The sequence below is a fragment of the Stegostoma tigrinum genome, chromosome 7, assembly GCF_030684315.1.
Source record: "Stegostoma tigrinum isolate sSteTig4 chromosome 7, sSteTig4.hap1, whole genome shotgun sequence".
NCBI classification, from domain to species: Eukaryota; Metazoa; Chordata; class Chondrichthyes; order Orectolobiformes; family Stegostomatidae; genus Stegostoma; species Stegostoma tigrinum.
This window is the reverse complement of record NC_081360.1, coordinates 50,205,032-50,230,291: the sequence shown is the minus strand read 5'-3', so window position 1 is coordinate 50,230,291 and position 25,260 is coordinate 50,205,032. Positions and strand designations below refer to the sequence as shown.

Below are 25,260 nucleotides of genomic sequence, written 5' to 3'. Positions count from 1 at the left end.
AAAATTGTATCATTTTGTTAATATTACCTCTCCTCATTCTTCCTTTCAAAATTCATCTCTTCATTCTCCCATTTCACATATCCATTTGGGTCCACTTGAAGTCTCTTATTATCATCCACACTTAACTATATTTCAGAATTTTGTGTTGTCCTTAACCTTTGAAACTGTATTCCGAAGTCCAAGTCCAGGCCATTAAGCCATTAATATACATCTAAACATGTGGTGGAACGAACTCAAACCCATGAAAAACACACCTTCCTTCAATTATGAGAAATATATTTTCATTAAAAATCTCTGATTTCTGCGCCTTAATCAATTTTGTATTCACAGTGGCATTGTCTCTTTTAGCATATAATACATGACACATTGTAGAATGCCTTTGATAGATGCATTATTAAGTGTAAATTGTTACTCACTGTTAATCCAGGATCACCCTTTGCTCCAGGTCTACCCTAAGCAATCAGAAATCATTGTAAAAGTAATTAGAATAAAAAGAAATAATTCTAGAAAAAAAGTACTTTTAATACATTACCCATCAATACATTTGTAACTAAATACTGGCAAATCATTGAAGATAATTTTAATTCAGAGAATGGTCATTGCATGAAGTGAGTTAATGGATCTGGAATAAAGAAATCAGAGTGAGATGATTTGCCTCACCACTCTGTAACAGTGCAGACTTTTGCAGGTATGACAAAGCGATTGGTGGACAGGAGCAGGATTTCACATGGCTAGAGAACATCAGTGGGAACTGGAGGGAATGGTCTCTAGCACAAGGGAACAGATGAGGGGTTCAGGGGCCAAAGTTTATCATAATCAAGGGAGGGAAAAGCAGATCGATGGTTTCCGTTTGAGGCTTGGAGGAATATTCCGACATCTCCCAACCAAATGAAGACACCAGTGGGCCTCACCTGCACGTTCACATGTTCATAAGTGGTTTCAGCTTGGTATCACTGTTGTAGTTAGCAGTTAAAATTATATTGGTGTCTAAATTGCATCGTCTGACCTCATCTTGTAAAAAGATGATAACACCTCTGCCATCTGTCAGGTGAGCCCTTCTGCTGCCATTAGCCTGACTATCTAAATGTCGCTAGGCAGGAATACTGTAGCAAGCACACTCAGAAGATTTTAACCCCCGCACATTCTGTTTCTGTTTGGCTGGGTGGTGTAAAATTGCGTGGATTCTGTGGATCTTCAAAGAAAGGCTTTTGTATGCATATATATCAAAGCACTTCACAATGTTTAACAGAAGTAATGACCAAATCACAAGAAGACTTGAACATATAATAACATCTCAAAAATCAGAACAGAATAACCAGTTAACCTTGATTTGATTGAGTGAAAAATGTTTGCAAGGCACAGAAAGTTTTTTCTCATTAATGCTATACGATCTTTAATCTTTGCTTCAACTAGTAGAAGAATCAATTTTGACATCTTACTCGTAAACATTCCCTCAACACTGACGAATTAGATTACATCAGTGTAGTGCTGGCACTCCATAATTCTTCATGGTTATTGCCATGTGTATACCAAAGTCTAAAATATTTTCATTTTCACTGGATGTGCGGTAATCTGTGAGACATAATCCAGACTTTATTGCCCAGAAACCAGAATGAAAATCAGATAGATTTTTGAAGAAGCAGATGCCATTTTGTTGGTTTGCTATTAATGTGGTGAAGATGAAAATTTACCTCATTGTGTCTTGTCCACATATCTCCCATGGGACTTTGCAGCTTGCATCTAGATGCTTTCCTGTTTCCTGATTTCCCGATTTCCCATGAAAGTTGCAATAGGAAAACCAAATTGTCATGTACACACTTTCCTTAGTGGCTCTTGATCTACTGACATTCTGCAAATGTGTCATTTGCAGCCTGATATCAAATTACTGACATCAAAATTACTTAACTACTTCTGTGATATTTAAAAATAAACCTTATGAAGCAAATGAAAATTGTCTCCCAAAAATGTTTGTCCCAAAAAGACATTAAACAAAGCAACATGTTATACTTAAAGTATGGCAACAAAAGAATTCTACAGAGCCTGATGCTATTTAAGAACTTTACTGCACCTGATGCTTCCTTTTATTCCACTTCAGGTGAGGGAAAAGAAATGCTCAAATATGTCACACCAGGCAGGAAATTCTGCCCAAAAATATATGCCAGAATTTTTTAATTCCCTTTTTTGAGTGAGGCTTCAACCATGTGCTCTGAAACCACTCTGTGACTACTAGGTCCAAACAGGAGAGGAAATGGAACAAGTTAGTCACTGTTAGCAGTTAGAGATGGAAAGGAACTATCAGTTAATATCTACTTAATTTGAAGCAGTTCATTTGCAGAGAATGTGACGCTATGATTTTTCAATAGAATGTTACAATTAAATAACAAGATGACACATTAACACAGGAACAATTATACACTTACAGGCAAACCAGGAGAGCCAGAATCACCCACATCTCCTTTCCCTCCCTTTTGTCCTCTTTCTCCCAAAAGACCACGGTCACCCTGCAAGATAAACAAATGACAAAGTTGACTTCAAGATCTTCTGCCTTTGATTCTGCACAATGTTCAGCAACTTTTGCGATGCCTCAGACATTGAAGTAGCATAAGTCCATATGCAGCAAAACCTTGACAATATCAAGGATTGGGCTGATAAATAGCACGTAATATCTATGCCACACAAGTGCCAAACAATGGCTATCATAAACATGAATCTAGTCATCTGTCCTTGAGGTTCAATGGAAATTCTATTATTATCACTGAATCCCCCACTGTCAACATTCTAGGAGTTACCACTGACCAGAACTTGAACTGGACTAGCCACAGAAATACTGTGGCTCAACAATAGATCAGAGGCTTGGAATTCCATGTCAAGTAACTCACCGCCTGTCTCCTCAGATGCTTGTCCACTATCTACAATGAACAAGTCAGGAGCTTGATGAAATACTCATCACTTTCTTGGATGAGTGATGAGTGAGTAAAGCTGTCGCAACACTGAAGCTCACTACAGTCCAGGATAAAACCACTCACTTGACTGGATCCCATCCACTAACTTGAAAATTCATTCTTTTACCACTAATGCTCAGTAGCTTAGTCTGTGCTATCCACCAGATGCAAAAACTCACCCAAGCTCATTTGACAACACTTTCCAACAGCACCACGAACATTGGCAGCTGATACGTGGGAACACCACCACCTGTAGGTTCTGGTCTAAGACACACCATCTTGACTTTTAAATATAATCACTAGTTCTTCATTGTTGCTGGGTCACATCCTGGAACTCCCTTCCTAAAGGCACTGTGGATGTATACTCCACGGACTGCAGTAGTTTGAGAAAGCAGCTTGTCATTACCTTCTTTGGGGCATTTAAGAATGGGCAATAAACATTGGCTGAGCCAGTGACACTCAATCTCATGAATGAAGAAAAAAAGGTCAGTATCCAGGTAGGAAGTTGTCATAAGAGAGTGAGAAGTGGGAAGGGTGAAGGCCCTCACCTATATCTTTGCTGGAGGGGGTGGGGGTTGTGCAGAGAAGTATTAAATTCTACCTACATTGTCATCTTTCCTGTTTAATCATCTATTGTTTGTCCACTTTAAGAAAAACGTTTTGTCTTCTAACTTCTCTGAAAAAAGAATCCATCAATCCATCCAAGCATCTCTCTGACCTAATTTCCCTTGCTCAACAAGGGTTTGATTCAGTTCCTTTTTAAAACTGCCCATTGGCCTTGAATCAATTTGCTTCACTTTGTTATACATACCTGCTACCTACAGCAAAACCTTTCAAAATTAATTTTGTAATGTTTATCGTCACGTCTATCATTGCCAAATTTTTGCCCAGTCGGGATGATTGGAGAGACCTCTATAAATGGTGGCTGGGCCTAGATGCATAATTCCTGGTAGATCCATTTTTGCTGCAGGAGAAGGGGCAGCTGTGAATCATATACGAGAAACTTGAACTCTGCAAGGCCATTTGGTTAGACTGCTGAGTACATCCAGCTTTCACATCCAGTTGTTCAACCAGCAATGTGGAACTTGTGATTTTATAGAGGAGGCATAAATGCTTGTGATGGTTAGATGTAAGGTGGGTTTAAGTAACGTAACGTAATTTAAATCCCCAACCTCTTAAAATTAAATAAAAGGTCTGCAGCTTACACTATAAGTAAAATAGAACAGACACTTGTTGTTGGAATGCATTAGTTGACAGATCATCTGGGTGTAAATTAGAAAAAAAAAGCTACTAGTTTATCTAATTTCAGATGACTCCAATCTTCAGATTTACCGAATTTGCTATTATTGTTAAGACAATTAAGAATACTTGTACAAATTTAAAATGGTCCATAAACACTTATTCAGCAAAAGTCTGTTTGATTAACAGATGCAAGAGGTTATTAAAAGTATTAAATGTCTTTTATTTATTTAGTAAAATAAGTGTTCATTTGTTTTTAAACCAAGTGACCACTTGAGCAGATTCACATTTTTGAATGGGGGTCACAAATGAACATTTTTCAATATATTTGTGTTAGCACACTATTGGATTGTCACAGGGTTTTTTCTCATCTCCACATAGCTCTCACGGTTTTCTCATAACCAATTTTGGGTAAGTAGCCAAATGTTGGGGAGGGAATGGTATAGGTATGGAGGATATGACTGAGCATAGGGAATAGGAGGGTGAATGGAGGAGACATGGCGGAACAATGATGGGATGTGGATAATGCGGCAGTATGAGGGGGGCATAGATGTAGTAAGATAATATTGAGACATGCAGCAATCATGGATGTGGAGTGGCTTGGGGGAGTATAATGAGGATAACAGACTAAATATGAAGTGGACTTGGGGATATAAGTAGACATGGGCAGTTGATGGGTCAGTGAGGAAGGCATAAGAAGCTGTGAGGGGTGAGAGCTAGACTGCCTAATAACCTTTAATACAACAGGGCTAACAGACTAAATAATAAATTTTAACCAGCCTGTGTTGGTACTTATTGTTGTTGACAAGAAGTTAAATGATATTCAACAAAGTCCAGGTACAAACATTATAGTTAGAGTTTCAATTCAGCCAATCACAAACCATAAAACTCAACCACCTGTGCTTTCTATATGTTTGAATACAATTAACTAATTAGTTCTCAACACCGGTTTGCTTCTTACTTTTAACTCCTAGATATTTAACAACCTATTTACTGAATTAGATACTATTGCTCCCATACCTCCATTTTCACCTCAGGTCTGCCTCCAGAGACAATGGTGCTGAATCCATCTCATCCTCCTTCCATAGATCAAAAATATGGACAGGCACGGCCCTTGTAAAGCTTTACAACTCAGCTTCCTGCATCCTCCATGAAACTCCAGCCCCGCACCTTATTTCTACATCTTGCTGTTTTAAAGATCCATATGATCTTCACCCTCAGTTCTGAGGTATTGGCCATGTCCAAGCTGATGCCAAATGCAATTGGATTGAGGAAACATCTCAAAAATACCCAGGCAATCTACATGATTTATAACACTGCCGTAAGAAAGGGAGGTCACATCAGATTTTATCACTCTAACATTACCAGTCTTTCCTCTGTTTTTTGTATCATGTTCCAGTGGTTGATAACCATGACCTAGCTTTGCTTTAATGTTAACCTGCTCGGTGTGGAGTAAGATCCCACACCAGACCCTACAGCACCTTACTGCCAGAGGGTGAGCATATTTAAATTTCATTTGATTGCATCTGAAAAGACCAACAGCATTTTCTCTTTCTGGCACAATTGCAGGGACAGGGGCAGAATCCTATGGCTTTCTTGAAGATTCTCCACCGCCTGGAACGTTACAAGATGCAGATGGTGTCTGTACATCTTACATTTTGCCTGGTATATGTCCCACAGATACTTCATTTACCATTCACTCATAAATTTGCTCTGGGAGAGATTGGACTCTATTGTCGTGGGGTAGATTTGCATCATCTCGTAATTAACAGCAACAGTATCTCTAACTGGCACTGAAGTGGTGGAAAGAAACAGCTTTGCCTGTCAATATTGAGGTGTCAATTTGGATGTTGGTCAATAAAGATTTAACATAAACCCACAAATTGGCTACTTACCTTAGGTCCCATGAACCCTTCACCTGGTGGTCCACGAGGCCCTGGCAAACCTTGAACACCAATGTCCCCCTGGTAGACAAGGATCATGTTAATGGTAATAATAGTTTCAATTCTATGTTCGACAATGATAAATGTAAGAAACCACTCTAAAAGATAAATGACAATCTCTACTGTGATCATAGATTCTACAAAATATTTAATTTTGTTTACTGCATTTATTATAGATACCTTAGGTCCCTGAATGCCTTCACCTGGAGGCCCTTGAGGACCAGGTGGTCCTGGTCTCCCGGATATTCCCTACATCATAACAGAAGAGACCAATTAATATTTTTCAAGCGAGAAAAACAAAGTATGTGTAAAATTAATTCATACGCATTTAATTGTAATCGTACTTGTGTGCAGGTAATCTTAGAGATGCGAACAGGTTCCGTTTTTGAATTCACTTCCAAGCTCATTTGTATGCATGTCAGAATAGAAGGCAGAAAAATATAAACACGGGAACTGTTTTTATGCCAGATATTTAAAATTATACCTCTGTATGGGATCATGTTCATAAGTATGAGCATTTATAATTCAGACATTTCTAAATTTCTCCTGTAATGTGTTTATTTTCTTGATACTTTAACCTCCTCTAAATGCCGTGTTTTCCAAATTGAGTTTGTTGGATGAGCTTTGTAGTGCAACACAGTGAGGCTATGTTGCAAATTGGAGAAGAGGGTGAAATGAGGGGAAGAGCAAAACAAATGGGGAGACCACAAACTTGACGCATAAAACCTTAGGTTCTCTTCTTATTCTGCATTAAGTGTAACTACTTAAATCATCAGGCTTTGAGACCACTAAAAAGTTCATCGGCATGTTGCAGTAATATCCTAGAAAGCGGGCCTGATAATGTAAGAAATTTTAGTGATGAAAGAAAGCATAAAATGTAATCACAACTGATGGTACCTTTTGACCTTGAATCCCTTCTCCTGGTGGTCCAGGTAGACCACTTGGGCCTCTTGCTCCTGGATCACCCTAAAACATAAGATATATCATCAAGAATTATTATTATGTTTTTCAACAAAAATACAGCAGAAGGAATATCACATATACTTGGTGGTTATTACAAAGAAATGTGAACAAAGATAAAAATTTGTAAATGTAGTTAGTTTGTGCATCAGAAGTATAAGAAATGAACTAAACAAGGCAGAAATAGGACACCTTCTGGTGAGATCATATCATATGACCCTGCCAATCCATTTAGTGAAGAAGTGTCACTCGACATCAAATGTTAACTGGGCTTCCTCTCCATAGACACTGTTAGACCTGTTGGGTTTTCCAGCAACGTCTGCTTTTGTTTCCCTTTAGTTTAATATTGGCATCTGGTGGCAGAAATGCCAGCTAGAGAAAATCTGCAATAGACCAGTCTTGGATAATGAGCCAGTGACTTTCCTTGAAGCGCCCAGTAAAGTGCCACCGAGTGCTATAACAGAAAATTTACCATTTACCTGAAACAGTTGTGAGTGGTATCCATTGGAGAGGGATTCATTGACTGCAGATTTTTTTATTTATTTGTGGGATGTGGGCATCGCTAGCTACCCAACATTTATTGCTTATCCCTAGCTGCCTTTGAGAAGGATTTGATTAGAATGAGCCAGATTGTTAATGGATAGCTCAAATTCTGAAGATCTTTAATCTCAGGGTTTATACTGGTCAATTGACTTGCTGAGGTGGAACTCACTAGCTTTCTAGTCCAGTGTATTAATGGTCATTTGCTTCTGTTGGGTTGAACTGCCTGTTTTTTTGTTCTGCATATTATCCAAATCCTATGAAAATACGTGTATATTTCATTTGTGCAATTCTGTTAAGTATGTGCACATTGTATGGAATTACAAATATATTGTATGGATTTGTACACATATTATACAGAATTGTATGTGCATTAGATATTGTATAAAATTGCATGTATATTGCATGGAATTCTAACACAATTTGAATGCAGTTCTGTGCACTGGCCTAACCAGATGCTGGGGAGGGAAGTGTAGTATCTCCACAAGTGAACCAGTGAGTGATGTCAGTTTAGGCTCTGTCTGCACCTTATTGCCTTCACTTGTGGCTAGCTTGCTTGCATCTGGGTTATAATGCAATCAAGGTCTCAATGTTGGAATTGGAAGCTGATCCTGAAGTTTCCATGTGCCTCTGGTGCCAGTTTCAGATAACTGGTGGCCAGTGGAATTCCAGCAGAACTGGGACAGTAAGGTGATTTAAAGCTACCACTTTGACCTCTTGCTGCCAGGTGAGATGGATTAAAATCAGCTGATGAAGTTTTCTCATTATTGCTTTAACATGGCACAAAATTTACGACATTTGATCAGATTCATGAAATAAAAACATGTTGGTTTTTTTTGGAAATAAAATCAAAGAACTGTGGATGCTGGAAATCAGAAGCGAAAATCAGAAATTGTTGGAAAATCTGGAAAAAGATTTTCCAGTAATTTTGATTTTGTTTCCACTCTCCTTAACATCAACTGCAGGGAGGCAAGAGGCATATCACACAAAATACTGGAAACATGTTAATGAAAGTCCCATAGTGATATTCAATTAAAATGCTTTTTGTGTTGAAACTACTTACTCTGGTTAGTCATGCTTGAACTAGGACACTTGAACTTGAACTTTAATGGCAAATAAAAGTAAATATTTTTAATTACATGTAAACTTTTGATTCTGTAAATAGATGTAGCTGCTTAGACTTACATTTCATCTCTGTAAAATGCTGAAAAAAAAATTTCAATATAACTTATCAAGTACATTTGCATACCTTAGTCCCTGGGAATCCAATTCCGATAGGCCCCTGTTCACCTGCAGGCCCTGGGAGGCCTGGCAACCCCTTTTAATTAGAACATAAATTATCTTCAGGTTTTCTCCACCAATAGCCATTGCGTTTTCATGAAGGGCTTTTATTAAGGACATACAACACTGTATATACCCAGAAAAATGATTGTATACAAAGTACATTGTAAAATAAGAACTAGAAGTAGGAGTTGATCACATTGCCCCCGATCCTGTCTACAATCTTTGCTGATCTTCTGCATTAACTCTACTGTTTCGCCCAATCCCATATCCCTTGATTGCCCAAAAGATCAAAGCTCTGGGCTGAATTTATTTGGCTAATGGTTATGGCTAGTTGAGTCGAGGTTTCTGAGAGAGAATTTTGCTGCAAGACCTGGCATGCTTTGACACAGTGTCTAACAAAACTCACTACTAACTACCTGCACTACTCAAAATGGTGTCCCTTTCATCCAGTTCTATCCGTATCTTAACATTTGCGGTTGCCAGAACAACTAGCCACAGCAGGGTTATCCAGGAGTGGACCAGTACCCCCTAGTGCTGGCGCCATCTTTAAAACACTGTTGTGCACCAGGCAAATACTTTCAGTTGAGAACTGCCCTACACGTTTATTTGCCCTGGATGATGGCAGATGGGGGGAAATTGGTACCCCACTGTGTGGATAGGGACCTGGAGTTGGGATACTGCACACATATGAAGTCTCCTTCTCCCAAGATAGCAGAAGAGGCCACATCAGCAGACCATGCCAGCTGGTCCAAGGTTGCCTGCTGGGTCATTCTAGTCTCAGCCTTCTGGAGAAAGACCCAGCACTGCAGGAAGAGTATCAACGGTGCTCTCCATTGCACCAGCATAAGTGCTAACTATCTTCTCTCCAACATCTCACATTCACTCTATCTCTTCTACTGCACCCACCTCCTGCCAAGGCTCATGCTCTGCCACTCTCACGACTATCTGCAACACCTTCCCTCACTTGCTCCAATCCTCAATGCCACTAACCCTGCACACATTCTGAGCTGCCAACTCACTTGCTCGGGACACCTTCCCAACTGCACCAAAAGTTACAGCTGTGCCACCCACTTTCATCTCCCTTAATAGTTGCCTCTGTCTCATTCCAGGACAAAAGCAGTCTTGTTTGAATGGTAAGAGTGAAGAAGTGTGAAGGAAAGCCCAGCATTCAGTTTCTCATTCCTTATGCGGGAAGTACCCTGACTCTGACTGCCTGAGTGGCCGACTGTACTCCCTTTGCAGAACGTCATCTCTCGCCCTGCCTCTGCTCTTAGTAGCAAGATGGACCACAACCTCTGGCTGTTCCTTGACCTGGCCCTAGGGAGCCAACACACCGTCCTGGAGTCTCACTTGTGGCCACAGAAATGCCTCTCTGCACTCCTGACTATAGAGTCCCTTGTCATTACCACTTGCCTACACTTTGCCCCTCTCTGCTGCACAATAGAGCCAATCTTGGTATCATTGATTTGACTGCCCTAGTTGCTTTCACTTGAGATGCCATTTCCTCCAAATAGTATCCAAAATGGTATCTCTGTTTGAAGGGGGAATGGCCACTGGAGACTCCCGCACGGCCTGCCCATATTTACTAGTCTGCCTAGTGGTCACCCAATGCTTTTCTGTCTGCGTAGTCCTTACTTGTCGTAAGGATGCCATTCTGACATAATTTATGTTTAAATTATGGCATTGTATAAACCATGGCATCGGTTCACATGCAACAAAACTTTGGTTTGCAATGTTAGGTTTACAAATACTTACAGGTGCTCCTGGGTATCCATCTCCTTTTTGTCCAAATGGCCCTGGTGGTCCTGGGAGGCCACGATCACCCTAACATTGAACGTCAATAACTAAGTGAAATTACTTCACATATTGCATGGCAATAGGTTGCACAGAATTTTTTTGTAAAATTGACAAATCTTCCAAACTGGTGATCTTCCATGATCCAAGCATAATTAGAAAATTTTTTATAGGTGTTTCTGTAGGTCAGATTCAGTTTGTCCCTGCATGGATTCTATTCAGTCTCCTGAGGATGGTCACCAACCTTACATAAACATTTTACAGAGGTAAAACTCAGAGAAATATGATCTTCAAACAGACTGTCTTTACAAATCTAACAGACAAAGTTTTACTGGTCTCTACCAGTAGGTTTGCAAACAATGAGGCTCGTCAAATTAGCTGGGTAGCCTTGCTGTTTCCTGCCAAATCCACTATTTTACAGAGGGATCGCAAAGCTTGAAGCAACTTTCCTGTCCTTGCCCCAGCTGAAGTCCTTTAAGCAGCCAATGAAATCCCCTCAACCCCCTTTGTGAAAATTACCCTCGCTTCCCTATCACTGCATCCCTCCATAGCACTGCCATCCAACTCCCAGGATCTATTGCTGTTAGTGACATGGTGGACCAAATTGAAATTCACTTTGCCAATGAGCTACGTGGAGACATTTTCAAGTTGTTTGCAGCTCATGATTCTCCTGGAAAGAAGTGAGGGTATCTAGCATCAGCTGGAATCCCATTCCAGACAATTGCTAGGCTTGTGTCTCACATAGATTTTAGGTTGTAATCTTGATTTCGAAAAAAAAATTCTCAAACTAAATATTTATCCTAGCTTCTTTTTCAGGACACAAACTTAGTTAAGCACTTTTGTCCGAGAGTGAAATCCATGTACATAGTATTGTACAGTGACTTTCTCCAATCTAAAGTTTATCCTGAGATTTGTTTATTTTGCACTTGTGCAACATTTTGTTCTCAGTTTAAGTTAAATATATCTGATGTTTACGATATATGCTTTGCAGCTCTGAGACCTGGAATATGGCCCCCTCAAAAGACTTTGAACCATACGGCTTTAGAATCATTCTTGCAAATAATCCAACAGAAATCACACTAGATTAACAAGAACATGAATTGGAAAGGTTTACAGGGACATAGGCTGAGTGCAGGCAAATGGGATCAGTTTAGTTTGGGAAACTTGGTTGGCATGGACAATTTGGACTGAAGGGTCTGCTTCTGTGCTGTAAACTCTATGACTTTATGATTTTTCTTCAACTTCTTCCTCAGCGTAGTGTCCTAGGCCCCACCTTCTTCAGTTGCTTCATCAATGACACTCCTTTCATCATGAGGTCAGAAATGGGGATGTTCTCCGATGATTGCACAATGTTCAGCACCATTCACAACTCCAACTACTGAAGCAGTCCACGTTCAAATGCAACAAGATCTGAATAATATCCAGGCTTGGACTGATAAGCGACATGTAACATCCGTGTCACACGTGAGAGAATCTAACTATCGTTCCTTGACACTCAATGATCCTACCATCACTGAATCCCTCACTATCAACATCCTGGGGATTGCCATTGACCAGAAGCTTAACTGGATTCACCACATAAACAGAGAGGCTACAAGGTTAGAGACTAGGAATACCACAGCAAGTAGCTCACCTCCTGATTCCCTGAAGCCTATCCATGATTTACAAGGCACAAGTCAGGACTGTGATGGAAAACTCTCTACTTGCCTGGATGGGTGCAGCTCCAAAAAATGGCTTAATTGGCACCAAATCCACAAGCATCCACTCCCTCCACCACTGATGCTCAGTCATAGCTCAGTGTGCACTACCTACAAGGTGGACTGCAGAAATTCACCAATGATCCTTAGACACCACCATCCAAATCCAGAACCACTTCCATATATAAGGACAAGCGTAACAGATACATGAGAACACCATCAGCAGCAAGTTCCCCTCCAAGCCACTCGCCATTCTGACTTGGAAATATATTGCCTTTTGTTCAATGTCACTGGGTCAAATTCCTGATATTCCCTCCCTAATGGCATTGTGGGTCAACCCACATCAGGTGACTGCAGCACTTCAAGGTAGCAGTTCACCACCACCTTCTCAAGGGTAACAAGGAATGGGAAACAAATGCTGGCCAGCCAGCGATGCCGACATCCTACGAGTGAACAAAAACTAAGGTAGATTTTTAATACGTGTGACAAAGTTAAATCAGTGATAGTAAGTCAATGGAATGAAAAATTGACAGTTTTGTGTTGTCTGACAAACATCCATTTTACACTACCACAAAGTCAAAATCCTTTTATTCCTGTGTATTAAAGGAATGTACATTGTTCTGGACACCATTATTTGTCAAACACATGGAACATGGTGTTATAGCGCTGCAGAGAAATAGCACATTCTTAACTTTTAAAAGATCCAATGTGGACTCATTGAAACTGACTTTTCCTTTACAAAGTAGGCAATATGCAGCAAAGGTGGCTTCTGAAGGTCAGATGATTGAACTTGTGTATTTATAAAGAGACAGAATAGCAAATGCCAGACAAAACTATGTTTATATACATATCCTGAGACCATTTCAAGACATGTGTCTTTTTGAGAGGACTGAGCATATTGTCTTAATCCCATCGAGACAAATGTCTTCAAATAATACACCAGGACATGGCTAATAAACCCAAGACAACCACTGTATTTGCAAAGGAACTACACATGTCAGATGTCACATTGTGAGGCAGCCATGTTTGTCCCTTTCTAATCTTATAATAGTCACTGCAGAAAGTTAGGCGGCTGCAGAAAAATCAATAAAATCTATGCCATAAAAAGAACACCAAGCTAATAGAAATATTATATGTCTGTACAATGGCAAGATCACCAAGCTTGTTCCCTTTTGGGTTCACTAATATTATAAAGTGATAGCCCTCTATGGTAAGGAATTTCATAGATTTACTACTCCCAGAGAAAAATAGTTCTCTTCATCTGTCTTAAATAGAGGTCCCATTACTCTGAGATTATGCCCTGTGGTCCTAAAGTCTCCCACAAGGGAAAACTATCTCTCCACATCTACATTGATTTCTTTTCAATTCATTTGTGAGATGTCAACGTCACAGGTTGGGCCAGCATTTATTGCCCATCCCAAGTGCCCTTTAGAAAGTGGTGCTAAGCTGTCTTCTGGAACTGCTGCAGTCCATGTTCTTTAGTCTCTGAGAAACTTTTATGCTTTAATAAAGTCTTCTCTCATTCTTCTAAACTCCAATGAGTACCAGCCCGATCTGCTCAATCCCTCCAAACCTGGAATCAGCCTGGTGAACTATTTCTGGACTGACTCCAATGCCAATGTATTTCTCCTTGTACAGGTTTAGCAAGATCTTTCTTTTTTTTGTACTTCATTCCTGTGGAACAAAGGATAACAGTCCATTTGCTGTTCTCATCACCTGCTGAACTTGAACACAAGTTTTTAATGACTCATGCGCAAGGACCCTCAAATCCCTTTCTTCAGTCTTTCTTCATTTAAATAATATTCAGCTCCTCTATTCTTTCTGCCATGCTTCCAGTGCCTTAGTCATTCGTCCAATATCTGTCAGCACCTAGTACAGACTATTCCATCCAAGATAAAATGATACAGCCTACTATTTGCCATTCTTGGCGCAGTGTTGTTTGATATTATCTTTTAAAGCAGTTTCCCCCATTGAAAGTTAGCATCCTTCTAGCAGCTTTGTTGCAGCCACTGGAGTAGCTTTGACTAGGAGGCTGAAGAGAGACAAAGGTAAATAAAAGCCAAGCTCTAAAGGGAATGTACAAGAATGGTAAATTAATCTTTATGTGTATCATGTAATCATTCCTTTATAAAATTTCATTTGGAATAAACATTTTCCATTGGCATTTACTTTTGCGTTATGGCTAGTAGGTGTTGTGATGATGAGTGAGAGGGAAGGTAAAGTGTGGGACAGTTGGTAAATGAGGAATTGGGATTGCAGTTGTTTACATTATTCCAGTTTGAGTTCTTCATGGGCAGTCTGGTTAGAAACGGTGGCTTAGGTAGCTCCTCATTTCCTTTTGTGCTCTTCTTCCTTATCCTTCTTCCATTCTCCAGTTTTCAAAGCCCTGGACAGCTGGTGGCAAGGGCCGGCCTTTATAATTCAAGCACGAAACTGACCTCCAAAAAATTACTGATTGCTGCTGTGACAAACACAGCAGGGCTCCTCCAGAGTGGTCCACACAGCAGAAGCATTGCTTTAACATGCCAATGGTTTATGTTTCAAGTGATGTGTGTTTAATAGCTGCCATGGACTGCACATAAAGGCAATTAGAACAGAGGCAGAGGTCTCATGATTACAACAATGCAGCTAGTATATTAACTACTTTCCATTTCCTTAAACATCATTTCTACATAAAGGAAGTAAAAAACAATTGCATATGCCATCATTTGCAGGCAGAAGTTACCAAAAGTACCTGGTCAAAAGACAGCAATATTCTTTAACAAAAAGTGGGTTGACTCCAGTCAGTTCTGCTTGTGAAAGGCTTTACACATACATCATACATACATTAGATTCGTAGCCTTGACTGCGCACGTGTACCATTAGGAAACCTGTACAATTGTTTACTGCCTATTCCTCTGGTAACTGCTCATTCATAATCTTATCTGGGATGTGTCATTCCTATGGTGAGTGCTGTTATCTTGGTTAACATTGTTGCTGATCTATTTCTGTTGCTGAGAAACAGTGGACCTCTGGGACTGAGGTTATTCTGTACTCTATGGAGGTGGTGTGATTACATTTCATGTCCAGCTGTCTGCAGCAAAACCACAGCTTGCCTAATTGTACATTGATGTCTGAGGTTGTAGATACATCTGGCTATTCACATTCACCACTTATTAGCAAGGTATCAACCGTTCAGCCCAAGTTGCCGTATGGGCTTGCTCTTGTTGACAGCATTTAACATTAGCACTTTGCTAAAAATGTCAAGTCACTGCAAGAGCTGAGTATTGAAGTTATAATTAAAGTGAAATTTGACTTTCTATTGTTCCTCTTGATTTTGTCATTCATGCCGATTGTTACTTCTGGCTTCAGTAGCTTTTCTACTTCTGGTAGATTGGTTGCAGTGTGACATCCGTCTTTGGACTAGATTGCTTTCCATGTCTTTGGTAGGTATTTTTCTGCACTCAGCGGATTGTTTGTATAAAATCTGTGCTAGATTTATTTAGGATTATTTAGCAAATTTTCACTGCTGCCTCAGTCTTTCCCTATGACTTGGGACATTGTGGAGATGGTGTCTGGTGTTGAATTTTCCAATCCATTATGCAGTGCTGAATTCTTCACTTGTGAATTGAGAATTATTCATTCATCACTACTACCTGCAGCACTTGGAAATTTACATTTGTTCAGTACTTTGTTTGATTTGAGCAAGATACCTGCCTTTCAGATTCTGCACTGGGTTGATGAATTCCAGAATATGTTGATGTGTTGCTTCTCATTGAATATGGAAGATTTCACAAACTGTCTTAGGATCCTTAGCTTTCTTCAGTAGGAGTGCTGCCCATGATAGCATCAAAAATGTACATCTGTTTCCCTTGCCTGTTTGTCACACCCAGATGATATCTCAACAAGTAAAGTAAAATTCCTCACAGACACTTTACAGCAGATAGAGGCAGTTTGAGGAAGATATTTTGAAGTGGCTTGTGTTTGGGCTCCACTGTCACTTAGTCTCTTCCAACCAGGTGCTGATTAAAATGCTTACAACAAAGACAACAGCCACACATGGATAACAAAGTGTGAAGGTGGATGAACACAGCAGGCCAAGCAGCATCTCAGGAGGTTTTGTGCTCTTGAGATGCTGCTTGGCCTGCTGTGTTCATCCAGCTTCACACTTTGTTATCTTGGATTCTCCAGCATCTGCAGTTCCCATTGTCTCCGATCACAACAGCCACACACTCTCCCTCAAATCTGAGCGTAGTGTCATTTAGTTCACATTAACACCATGGATATAAATGTAACTGATTATCCTTGCCGTATGAAAAATTTGTCCAAGTCCTGTATTTCTTGCATTATACAGCAAGATCTTTTCACCATCAACATCACAGTACTTCAGCACTGGAGCTGTCATCACTAGTTTTTCAATTCTAGAGAAAGCTGCTTTTTGTTGGTCCCACTTCCACTGCACATCCTTTGCAATGATCTTACATAGAGGTTCACACACTGGTAACAAATTATGCATGAACTTTGCTAGATAGTTCTTAAATCCAACAAAGTTGCTTTCCCATCTGTTGATAATTGCACTTCTGCTACAACTTTCAACTTGTCAACATCCAGGTGAAATTTTTCTGCTGTCAATACATGACCTATGTACTGCAACTGCATCTTTTCTTGCTTAGCTTCAGGTTCATCTGGCAAGCTGTCTCTAGGAGTTGCACTCGATTCTGATTGTGGTCTGCAGTAGTTTCTTCCATTATGTCTCCATTGACACGGACAAGCAGATCATCCACAATATCTTCCACTTCAGGAAGATCATTGTTTGTCTTGTACTGTTTCCATTGATACACTTCTGAAGCAGTGAAAATGCTAAAAAGCATTAAGATGCTGTATCTATATCTCCTAAATGTCATCAAAAGTGTATTTAGAAAACTGCTGCTTTCATTCGTTAGAGGTTTAACATAATTTATTCAGTGATCAGTGGGGTAGTGAGATCTCTTTAAAGCTTGAGATCATTTGCATCTATCCACTCTTTCAGTTTTCCAGGTTCTTTCACTGCTATTATACTACTGATCCAGTCTATAGAAGTCATCACTTTTTTGATTACTCCCTTCTTCTCTGACCATGTCTTGTCTTTCAGGGTGGACGTAAGGGTCTCTGGAGCACTCTTCAGCAGATGCTGGGTTGCTCTCACACTCTCATCCACTTAGAGGTGGTATCTTTGTAATTCTTTGGGTTCTGTTCAACTTGCAATGGCTTATTGACTTGAGAAATGCTGCAAATATCTCCTGACCTGCTCAGGGTTACTAGTCCAAGCTCTAGATGTTCTTCAGTCAGAATGAATTGATTTTGCTTAATGCCTACTATCTGAAACTCCAGATCTTCTTTCTTTCCAAAGCAAAGCTGTTCGTGAGTAAATTGATTCAGCTTCTTCAAATTAAAGGAGTGCATTCCCTACATTGGGAAAGCTTTGTTTCTTTTTGCATGGTGTCTCCACCATATTTATACCTTGCCCATTTGTCTAGACCTTCTGTTTACTTTTCTGCAAATATTTTTTCCTTTTTTCCAACATGTTGTTAATGTTAAGCCTGGACTGTCTCACAGTATGATGCAAAGCCTCATCTGTTCTCCTATTAATAGACTCTAGCCAATGATTATGTCCATAGCTTTCTTCAGAACACATTTCTTGTCTCTCAGCAGATTTCTTAAGTCGAAGTCAATCCCATCTCTAAAGAGGAACAAAAACAAAGTTGCTGGAAAAGCTCAGCAGGTCTGGCAGCATCTGTGGAGGAGAAAACAGAGTTAACGTTTCGGGTCCGGTGACCCTTCCTCAGAACTTCCCCATCTCATGTGAGATCATTTTCCAGTTGTCCAAAGTGTCGGCATTGAGCTAGAAGTATCAGTGTTACACTATATGATCAATAGTTTTCCTCTGTCTCCAAGTTCTGATGTCAAGCACATACCATTTATAAATAGCATTAATTCAGGTGTCTTCAACACCTTCAAAATTTCTGCAGCCTGACTTTTCTCATCTCAGTGACATCTAAACTGTGACACAGCTTGGAGTACTTTTCACCCCAGCTCTAATTGCATGATTGATGCTCTTATTTGTGGAAAGTTTTGAAAACCAATGCTGTCACAATGTCATTTTTTGACACTGAGCGTGCAAAACACTCACAATTTGTCTCAGAGTCAACTGAAGAAGGGTCTAGGCCCGAAACGTCGACTTTCCTGCTCCTCTGATGCTGCTTGGCCTGCTGTATTCATCCAGCTCTACAATTTGTCTCACTTCTCCTCTCATTTCCACAGCAGAAGGGAATGGAAAAACCTATAGCTGCTTTGACTCAACCAGAAATTCCAGGTTGCCATAGTATTAAAAAAATACTGTGGATGATGCTGATCTAAATTAAAAACAGAAATTGCTGGAGAAACTCAACAGGTCTGGAAGCAGCTGTGGACAGAGAAACCATTAAATGCTTCAAGTCCGATATGATTCTTGTTTGGAATTGTGTTTCTGCCCAATGCAGTGCTGGACCATTGACTTAATATAAAAAGGCCATGAAGAGGATTGTTCAATGGAACCATTACCTCTGGTGTGCAAAACCTGTGGATTTTCATTGCCTGCCTCTATCCAAAGGAGTACAATACATTCAGCCCCAATAGCCTGTTCTTCCAATGAGTTGGCTTGTCTCTGATCTATGCTCTAACTCCATATACTCACTCTTGCCTTTGGAACTTTTGTAAATTGGCAGGTGGCTCAGTGGTTAGCACTGCTGCCTCACAGCACCAGGAACTCGGGTTTGATTCCACCCTCGGGTGACTGTCTCTGTGCAGTTTGCGTATTGTCCCCACGTCCGTGTGGGTTTCCTCCTGGTGTTCTGCTTTTCTCCCACAATCCCAAGATATGAAGGATAGGTGGACTGGCCATGCTAAATTGCCTGCAGTATTCAGGGACGTGTGGATTAGGTGGGTTACAGGGGGATGGGTCTGGGTAGGATGCTCTGAGGTCTGGTGTGGACTTGTTAGGCTGAAGGCCCTGTTTCCACACTGTAGGGATTCAATGAATTTCAATGAAAAATCCACCCATATCAGTATAAAATTAACTAATGTTCTTGAACAAACAATTCCAAGTGAAAACGTAAAGATCCATCATGTTATTTAATCATGTGTACATTCCTAGTTTCAGTGAAAATGACCATACATGAATTGATAGTTCACTGAAGTAATGTCACTTTTCCACTGACACCAAAAAACCATGAGAATTTTTTTCTCATTTTTGAAAAAATATAAAGTAACTCTCACCTTTGGGCCAAGAATTCCAACTCCAGTTTCACCCACAGGGCCAACAGGGCCAGGGGGACCTGGATCACCCTATAAAAAATAGATTTAAGAACAATCTATTAATTTAATATAAAGTGCACATTCTGCTGTATTTTGTGTCAAGCTAATGGAAATATGATAAACTGTTTCCAGGACTTTTTTTGCAAGACCAATTGATCCATTTAGATAAGAACAGGAGGCATCCATGTGATTTGGCACCTTAATGTGTACTTTGGACAAAAAATAACTGATAAAGTAACTCTCGTCTAAATGTTACAAAATGCCCAATTTCAGTTTGTAGACCCATTATGTTATACTTCACGCAAAATCTGATCAACTGATGATAAAACTAATTAATTTGTTTTTGTTTTGATTTTATGCTCATACTATTTTAAATATTTGCAATAGTTTAAATATTTTGTTTGTTGCTTGGAATTCAATTTAGTGAGTTGTTAAAATAGAATTCTTAATTTTTACATTCAAACAAATGCCTTCTTCTAATGCAGATCCTCAAGACCAAGGGTGACTTTCATCCAATCCAGAGTTGTAGGTGACTAAACAGTCCACAGCTGGAATTGCACAAACTGCCACAGACCGGGTAGGCAATGTTTGAAAACGCAGATGGATGGGATGCTCTGGTTTTAATACACCTTTTTCACAGTTTGTGTCTGACTTCCATTTGAGTTTGTCAAAGATGCCCAAGAAGGTTGGCACTTTCACAAATGCGTCTTCTCCAGTTTGGTAGTCTTGGGCAAGAGATTCCCATGAGTAGGTGGGGATGTAGTATTTTTTCAAGGAGGAACTCAGTTTAAAATGTTAACTGAAATGGACATCTCAATTTGTGTATTCAAATAAATGTAAATAATGTTGAATAGATGAAACCACATTATTAAACAATTCAAAATTGCTATAATGTTCAATTTGCAGAATACAGCTTTTTCTGCTATAATGCGTGTTTTGTTAACGAAAATTGGCTGTAACACAATTGATGAATAGTGGATGCTGTATGGATAATGTGAACTTCCTACTATACAGTGTAACAATTTTCTATAGTGTTTTCCCTCCCAGGCAATTTTTTATAGCAATTTTCTGTAGTGAAAGATCATACAGGAATGCAACTATTGTGTTATAGGAGAAATATCTGTATTTGTGAATCATTAATCACACTGATGTCAGAAATTACATAAGTTAATGTTAAAACTATTTTGTCTGTTCCCTGTTGTGGCATTTAGTTCAGAATTTTACCTCATGATAACGGTGTATAAAGATCATTCCGGCAGTCGCACTGATATCTGCGTGCTGTAGTCTGGAATTTGGAATCGTGACGGTAAAAATTCCAATTTCTTTTTCTCACATGGTTGACCAGGAATCTCTCCCGCTCTTACCACCTGCCATTGATATATGTTACAAAAATTTCCACACTGATACCCAACTTGTTTGGCTACATTATGAATGCACCATCCTTTGCCATTAAGCTCACGGAGAGAACTCAAATCCTGAGCTCCCGATGCTGAGTCAAAGGCATCCCCCACTGTGCCACAAGACCAATTCTTCCATGTATGATACACAGAACTTTAAAGCCGACTAATGTAGTGTTAGAAAACAACTGATTTTTTTTGCGGGAGGGGGATACACTGAGGTCATATTTTGTATTGTTCAACTCTTATTTTGCAATGAAGAATTTTAAGACTACCAGAATCATGTTACATGTTTATTTCTACCTTAAGTCCCATAATGCCACGTCCTGGAAGGCCTGGCATTCCTGGGCGCCCCAGAACACCAGGTTCACCCTGCAATGTGAATTAAAACAAAACAGATTATTAACAATCTGATGGAAAATGTGAGTAAAATTCTGAATCAGTAATCATTGCAGTGTGTTGGCGATTGACAATCATGACATTCTCCACCACAGGAATGTGATTGCTAATGACAATTATGTTTACTTCTACACTCTTCCCTAACATGCTCCATAATATTTTCTAACCCCTTACTCCATTGTGCACATACTATTTCTGACAAAAGACTGTCGTGTCTCACCCAGTCTTATCACAATATAAATAGCAATGTTCTTATTGTCTTTCTCTACTTTGACACATCCTTCCCAAACACTTCCACATCTCCATTTCTTTTTCAAATTGTCTTTTCAATCAAGCCATCTATTACCTATGCTAAGTTCTCTCTTCTCATATCAGTTAGTATTTGGCTTTATATTTGTTTCCAGCTTGTGAAGCACGTGGAACATTGGTTACAGTAACAGCCATTGATTGTATGAATGAAATTCAACACTGTTGTTTTATCCCAGAATGAAAGGTTTGAAGATGGTAAACAAAAACATGAAATTACCAGACGGCAGAACTTGATGAAATTTACCAGTGCTGCGAAGCATTATGATTTAGTAAAGAGTTTACCTTTGGTCCCATTGGTCCTGCTACTCCAGGTGGACCAACCAAACCTTGTAGTCCCCTCTGACCTATATCACCCTACAGAAAATGAAGGGACACATTTTTGAGAAAGAGCAGTTTCCTTTTTGTACTACTGAACCACAAAGAAATGTTTATCTTCAACTTCTTGGTATAATCTAATGCAGTTGATCTCCAGTTTTTAGGAGTTCTAAAACTGATGGACTGGGGTAGTGCCATTTTGCTGCATCATTGTATAAGTGGCAACTTATAATAACTTAGGCCATATCTCAGTACAAATGCGGTGTCCTGTTTGTTTCAGATTTAAGGGATTTTACCTTCTCTCCTTGAATTCCAATGCCCGCAGCACCTTCAGCCCCTCGTGGACCTGGCGCTCCTGGTTCACCCTAGGATGCAACAAAAGGAAAGTCTGAATGTTTAGCGCTTCCTGTAATAATTTTTAAATCACTTGCTATACAGAGAGCGCAGCTGCTTGTTTAGGATTCTGTAGGATTTTCTGTAAGCAGAAAATGCAAAAATTAACTAAGTTGGCCTGATCATACAAATGACAACCAAAACATCAGTGTTTACATGTAAAGCTGGAGATGCTATAATAAGAATGTTAGTATAGGAAATGAAAGTATTATTTTTATCTGCACGTATCTGTTTCTCAGGCTCATTGAACTGGACAATACAAAGCACATGCCTGATCCATGGGTCAAGCATCATCCCGATGATTGGCCTTGTGACAATCATTTAATGCTGGAAGTTAAGTTAATTGCTTTAAAGTGAGACTTCTGCCCCTTTCTCAGGGGTATGTCCTGCCCTAGTAATAATGTACCAGTGAATAAAACACATGGCTCAGTGGTTAGCACTGCTGCCTTACTGTCAGGACCCTGGTTTGATTCCAACCTTGGGCAGCTGTCTGTATGGAGTTTGCACATTCTCGCTGTGTCTGTGTGGGTTTCCTCTGGGTGCTCCGGTTTGCTCCCACAGTCCAAAGATGTACAGGTTAGGTGGATTGGCCATGCTAAATTGCGCATAGTGTTCAAGGATGTGGAAGTTCGGTAGGTTATCGGAAAGGGTAGGGGATGGATTGGGGTGGGATGTTTTGAGAGTCGGTGTGGACTTGTTGGGCCAAAGGGCCCGTTTCCACACTGTAGGGAGTCTATCATTTTAAAACACATTTGAGAGTTAAAATATTGAGTTGACTACTCACGTAACAAAAGTATGTCACAGCTGGAAAAGGCTCATCTTAGACATGGACAAGTACGAAAATAAGACTTTGGGAGTCATTAAATAAACCTGGGGTTGTCTTAAACTATCAGATTGACTAAGATGTTGCAATAAATGGTATTTCAACTTGATGATCGAGGATTGCTTTCCTAGTTAAGGCATTGTTTGATAAGAATATCTGGAGGCAAGCAAATGGAATTTCAAACCACCTCCCCCCCCCCCACCCCCCCGCCCCCGCGACAAGCCTACCTCTCCAAGTAGCCAAGCTGACTGGTTAAACATTATCACCTTGAATAATCTAGTTCTGCTTGATCGAATGTCAAATTATTAACTGTTTATTAACAGAGGAGATGCCCTGTAGTCTTCCTGTCACTGCCCAATAATACTGGATAATAGCATTCCAAGAAGCCAAAGGACAGTATATAGCTGAAAAGGTGAAAAAAATGGGATGGCCCCATAAAATATGGGAGAGTTGGTCACCCACATTTTGTCCCACAGTAATCCTCTTCTTGTGACCAGGAATTGTGGAAGGTAAGGAAAGAGTGCAAGTATTTGCTTATTCCCATTTTCACCTGTAACAGTTTTCATACTAAGTTTTAAACTTACATTTTCTACATTCAGTTACTGTTTTCATTTTTATTTTACGTTGCCATTATTCTGACCACCATTGCTGGCACCATCTGAAGCTATCACAAGCAAAGTAAGTGTAATCTTAGGATTACCTTTTGTCCTGGAGCACCATCTTCTCCTGGAAGACCGGGGAGACCCGCCAATCCAGAGAAGCCAGGTTCACCCTAACAAACACAAAAGATCAAAACCTTAGCAGAGAAACATCAGAATATGCTGGGTGATGATTCTATCATTTCACTTATTAACTGCTTATTAACAGAGGAGATGCCCAGTAGTCTTCCTGTCACTGCCCAATAAGCCCCGGAAAATAGCATTCCAAGAATCCAAAGAACAGTATACAGCTGAAAAAGTGAATAAAAATGGCATGGCCCATAAAATATGGGAGAGTTTCGTTTCAAGCAAAAATCATTCACCACAGTGGACAAATGAGGTCAGCCAATTGATAACTTATGGCAGCTCTGGATATCTCTCAGCACTGAAGACTTGGCGACTCAGCACCCATGTGAAAATCAAGGCCATGTCACTGCGCTGTGTACTAGGTACTTTTCCAGTGGCTAGGGAATGGTACACCAACAGAGGAAGGGTCACTCGACCTGAAACATTAACTCTGACTTCTCTCCACAGATGCTGTTAGATCTGCTGAGTTTTTCCAGCAATTTCTGTTATTGTTTCTGATTTACAGCATCCGCAGTTCTGTCAGTTTTTATAGGAGAGTGAATGGTACCAGTGTGCATGGACAAAAGACAATCAAGATCTTGTGTGAGATAGTAAGAATTCTGATGCTGGAGTCTGAGGTATCATCAAAGCATAGATGAGTTGAGGGCAGGAGGGTTTTTGCAGAAGAAAGGAGAGCAGGAGATTGGAAATCAGTGGTGAGTGGAGTTCCACAGGGCTCTGTCCTTGGGCCTCTACTGTTTGTAATTTTTATTAATGACTTGGACGAGGGAATTGAAGGATGGGTCAGCAAGTTTGCAGACGACACAAAGGTCGGAGGTGTCGTTGACAGTGTAGAGGGCTGTTGTAGGCTGCAGCGGGACATTGACAGGATGCAGAGATGGGCTGAGAGGTGGCAGATGGAGTTCAACCTGGATAAATGCGAGGTGATGCATTTTGGAAGGTCGAATTTGAAAGCTGAGTACAGGATTAAGGATAGGATTCTTGGCAGCGTGGAGGAACAGAGGGATCTTGGTGTGCAGATACATAGATCCCTTAAAATGGCCACCCAAGTGGACAGGGTTGTTAAGAAAGCATATGGTGTTTTGGCTTTCATTAACAGGGGGATTGAGTTTAAGAGTCGTGAGATCTT

The 25,260-nt window shown here is 40.1% G+C and overlaps 1 protein-coding gene across 2 annotated transcripts in view; it reads right to left on the bottom strand.

The window, feature by feature from the left end:
* The window catches only part of col28a2a (collagen, type XXVIII, alpha 2a), a 98,934-nt gene that overhangs the window by 12,717 nt on the left and 60,957 nt on the right, over positions 1-25,260 (bottom strand). For both annotated transcript variants that reach the window (XM_048535338.2, XM_048535337.2), the window contains exons 19-30: positions 24,047-24,118; positions 22,427-22,495; positions 22,098-22,169; positions 21,411-21,479; positions 19,672-19,740; positions 10,664-10,732; positions 8,874-8,942; positions 7,022-7,090; positions 6,305-6,373; positions 6,077-6,145; positions 2,421-2,501; positions 417-452 (exon numbers count right to left, since the gene is read on the bottom strand). In XM_048535338.2, the coding sequence (XP_048391295.2) occupies positions 417-452; positions 2,421-2,501; positions 6,077-6,145; positions 6,305-6,373; positions 7,022-7,090; positions 8,874-8,942; positions 10,664-10,732; positions 19,672-19,740; positions 21,411-21,479; positions 22,098-22,169; positions 22,427-22,495; positions 24,047-24,118 (813 nt within the window). The remainder of the gene's footprint in view (positions 1-416; positions 453-2,420; positions 2,502-6,076; positions 6,146-6,304; positions 6,374-7,021; positions 7,091-8,873; positions 8,943-10,663; positions 10,733-19,671; positions 19,741-21,410; positions 21,480-22,097; positions 22,170-22,426; positions 22,496-24,046; positions 24,119-25,260) is intronic.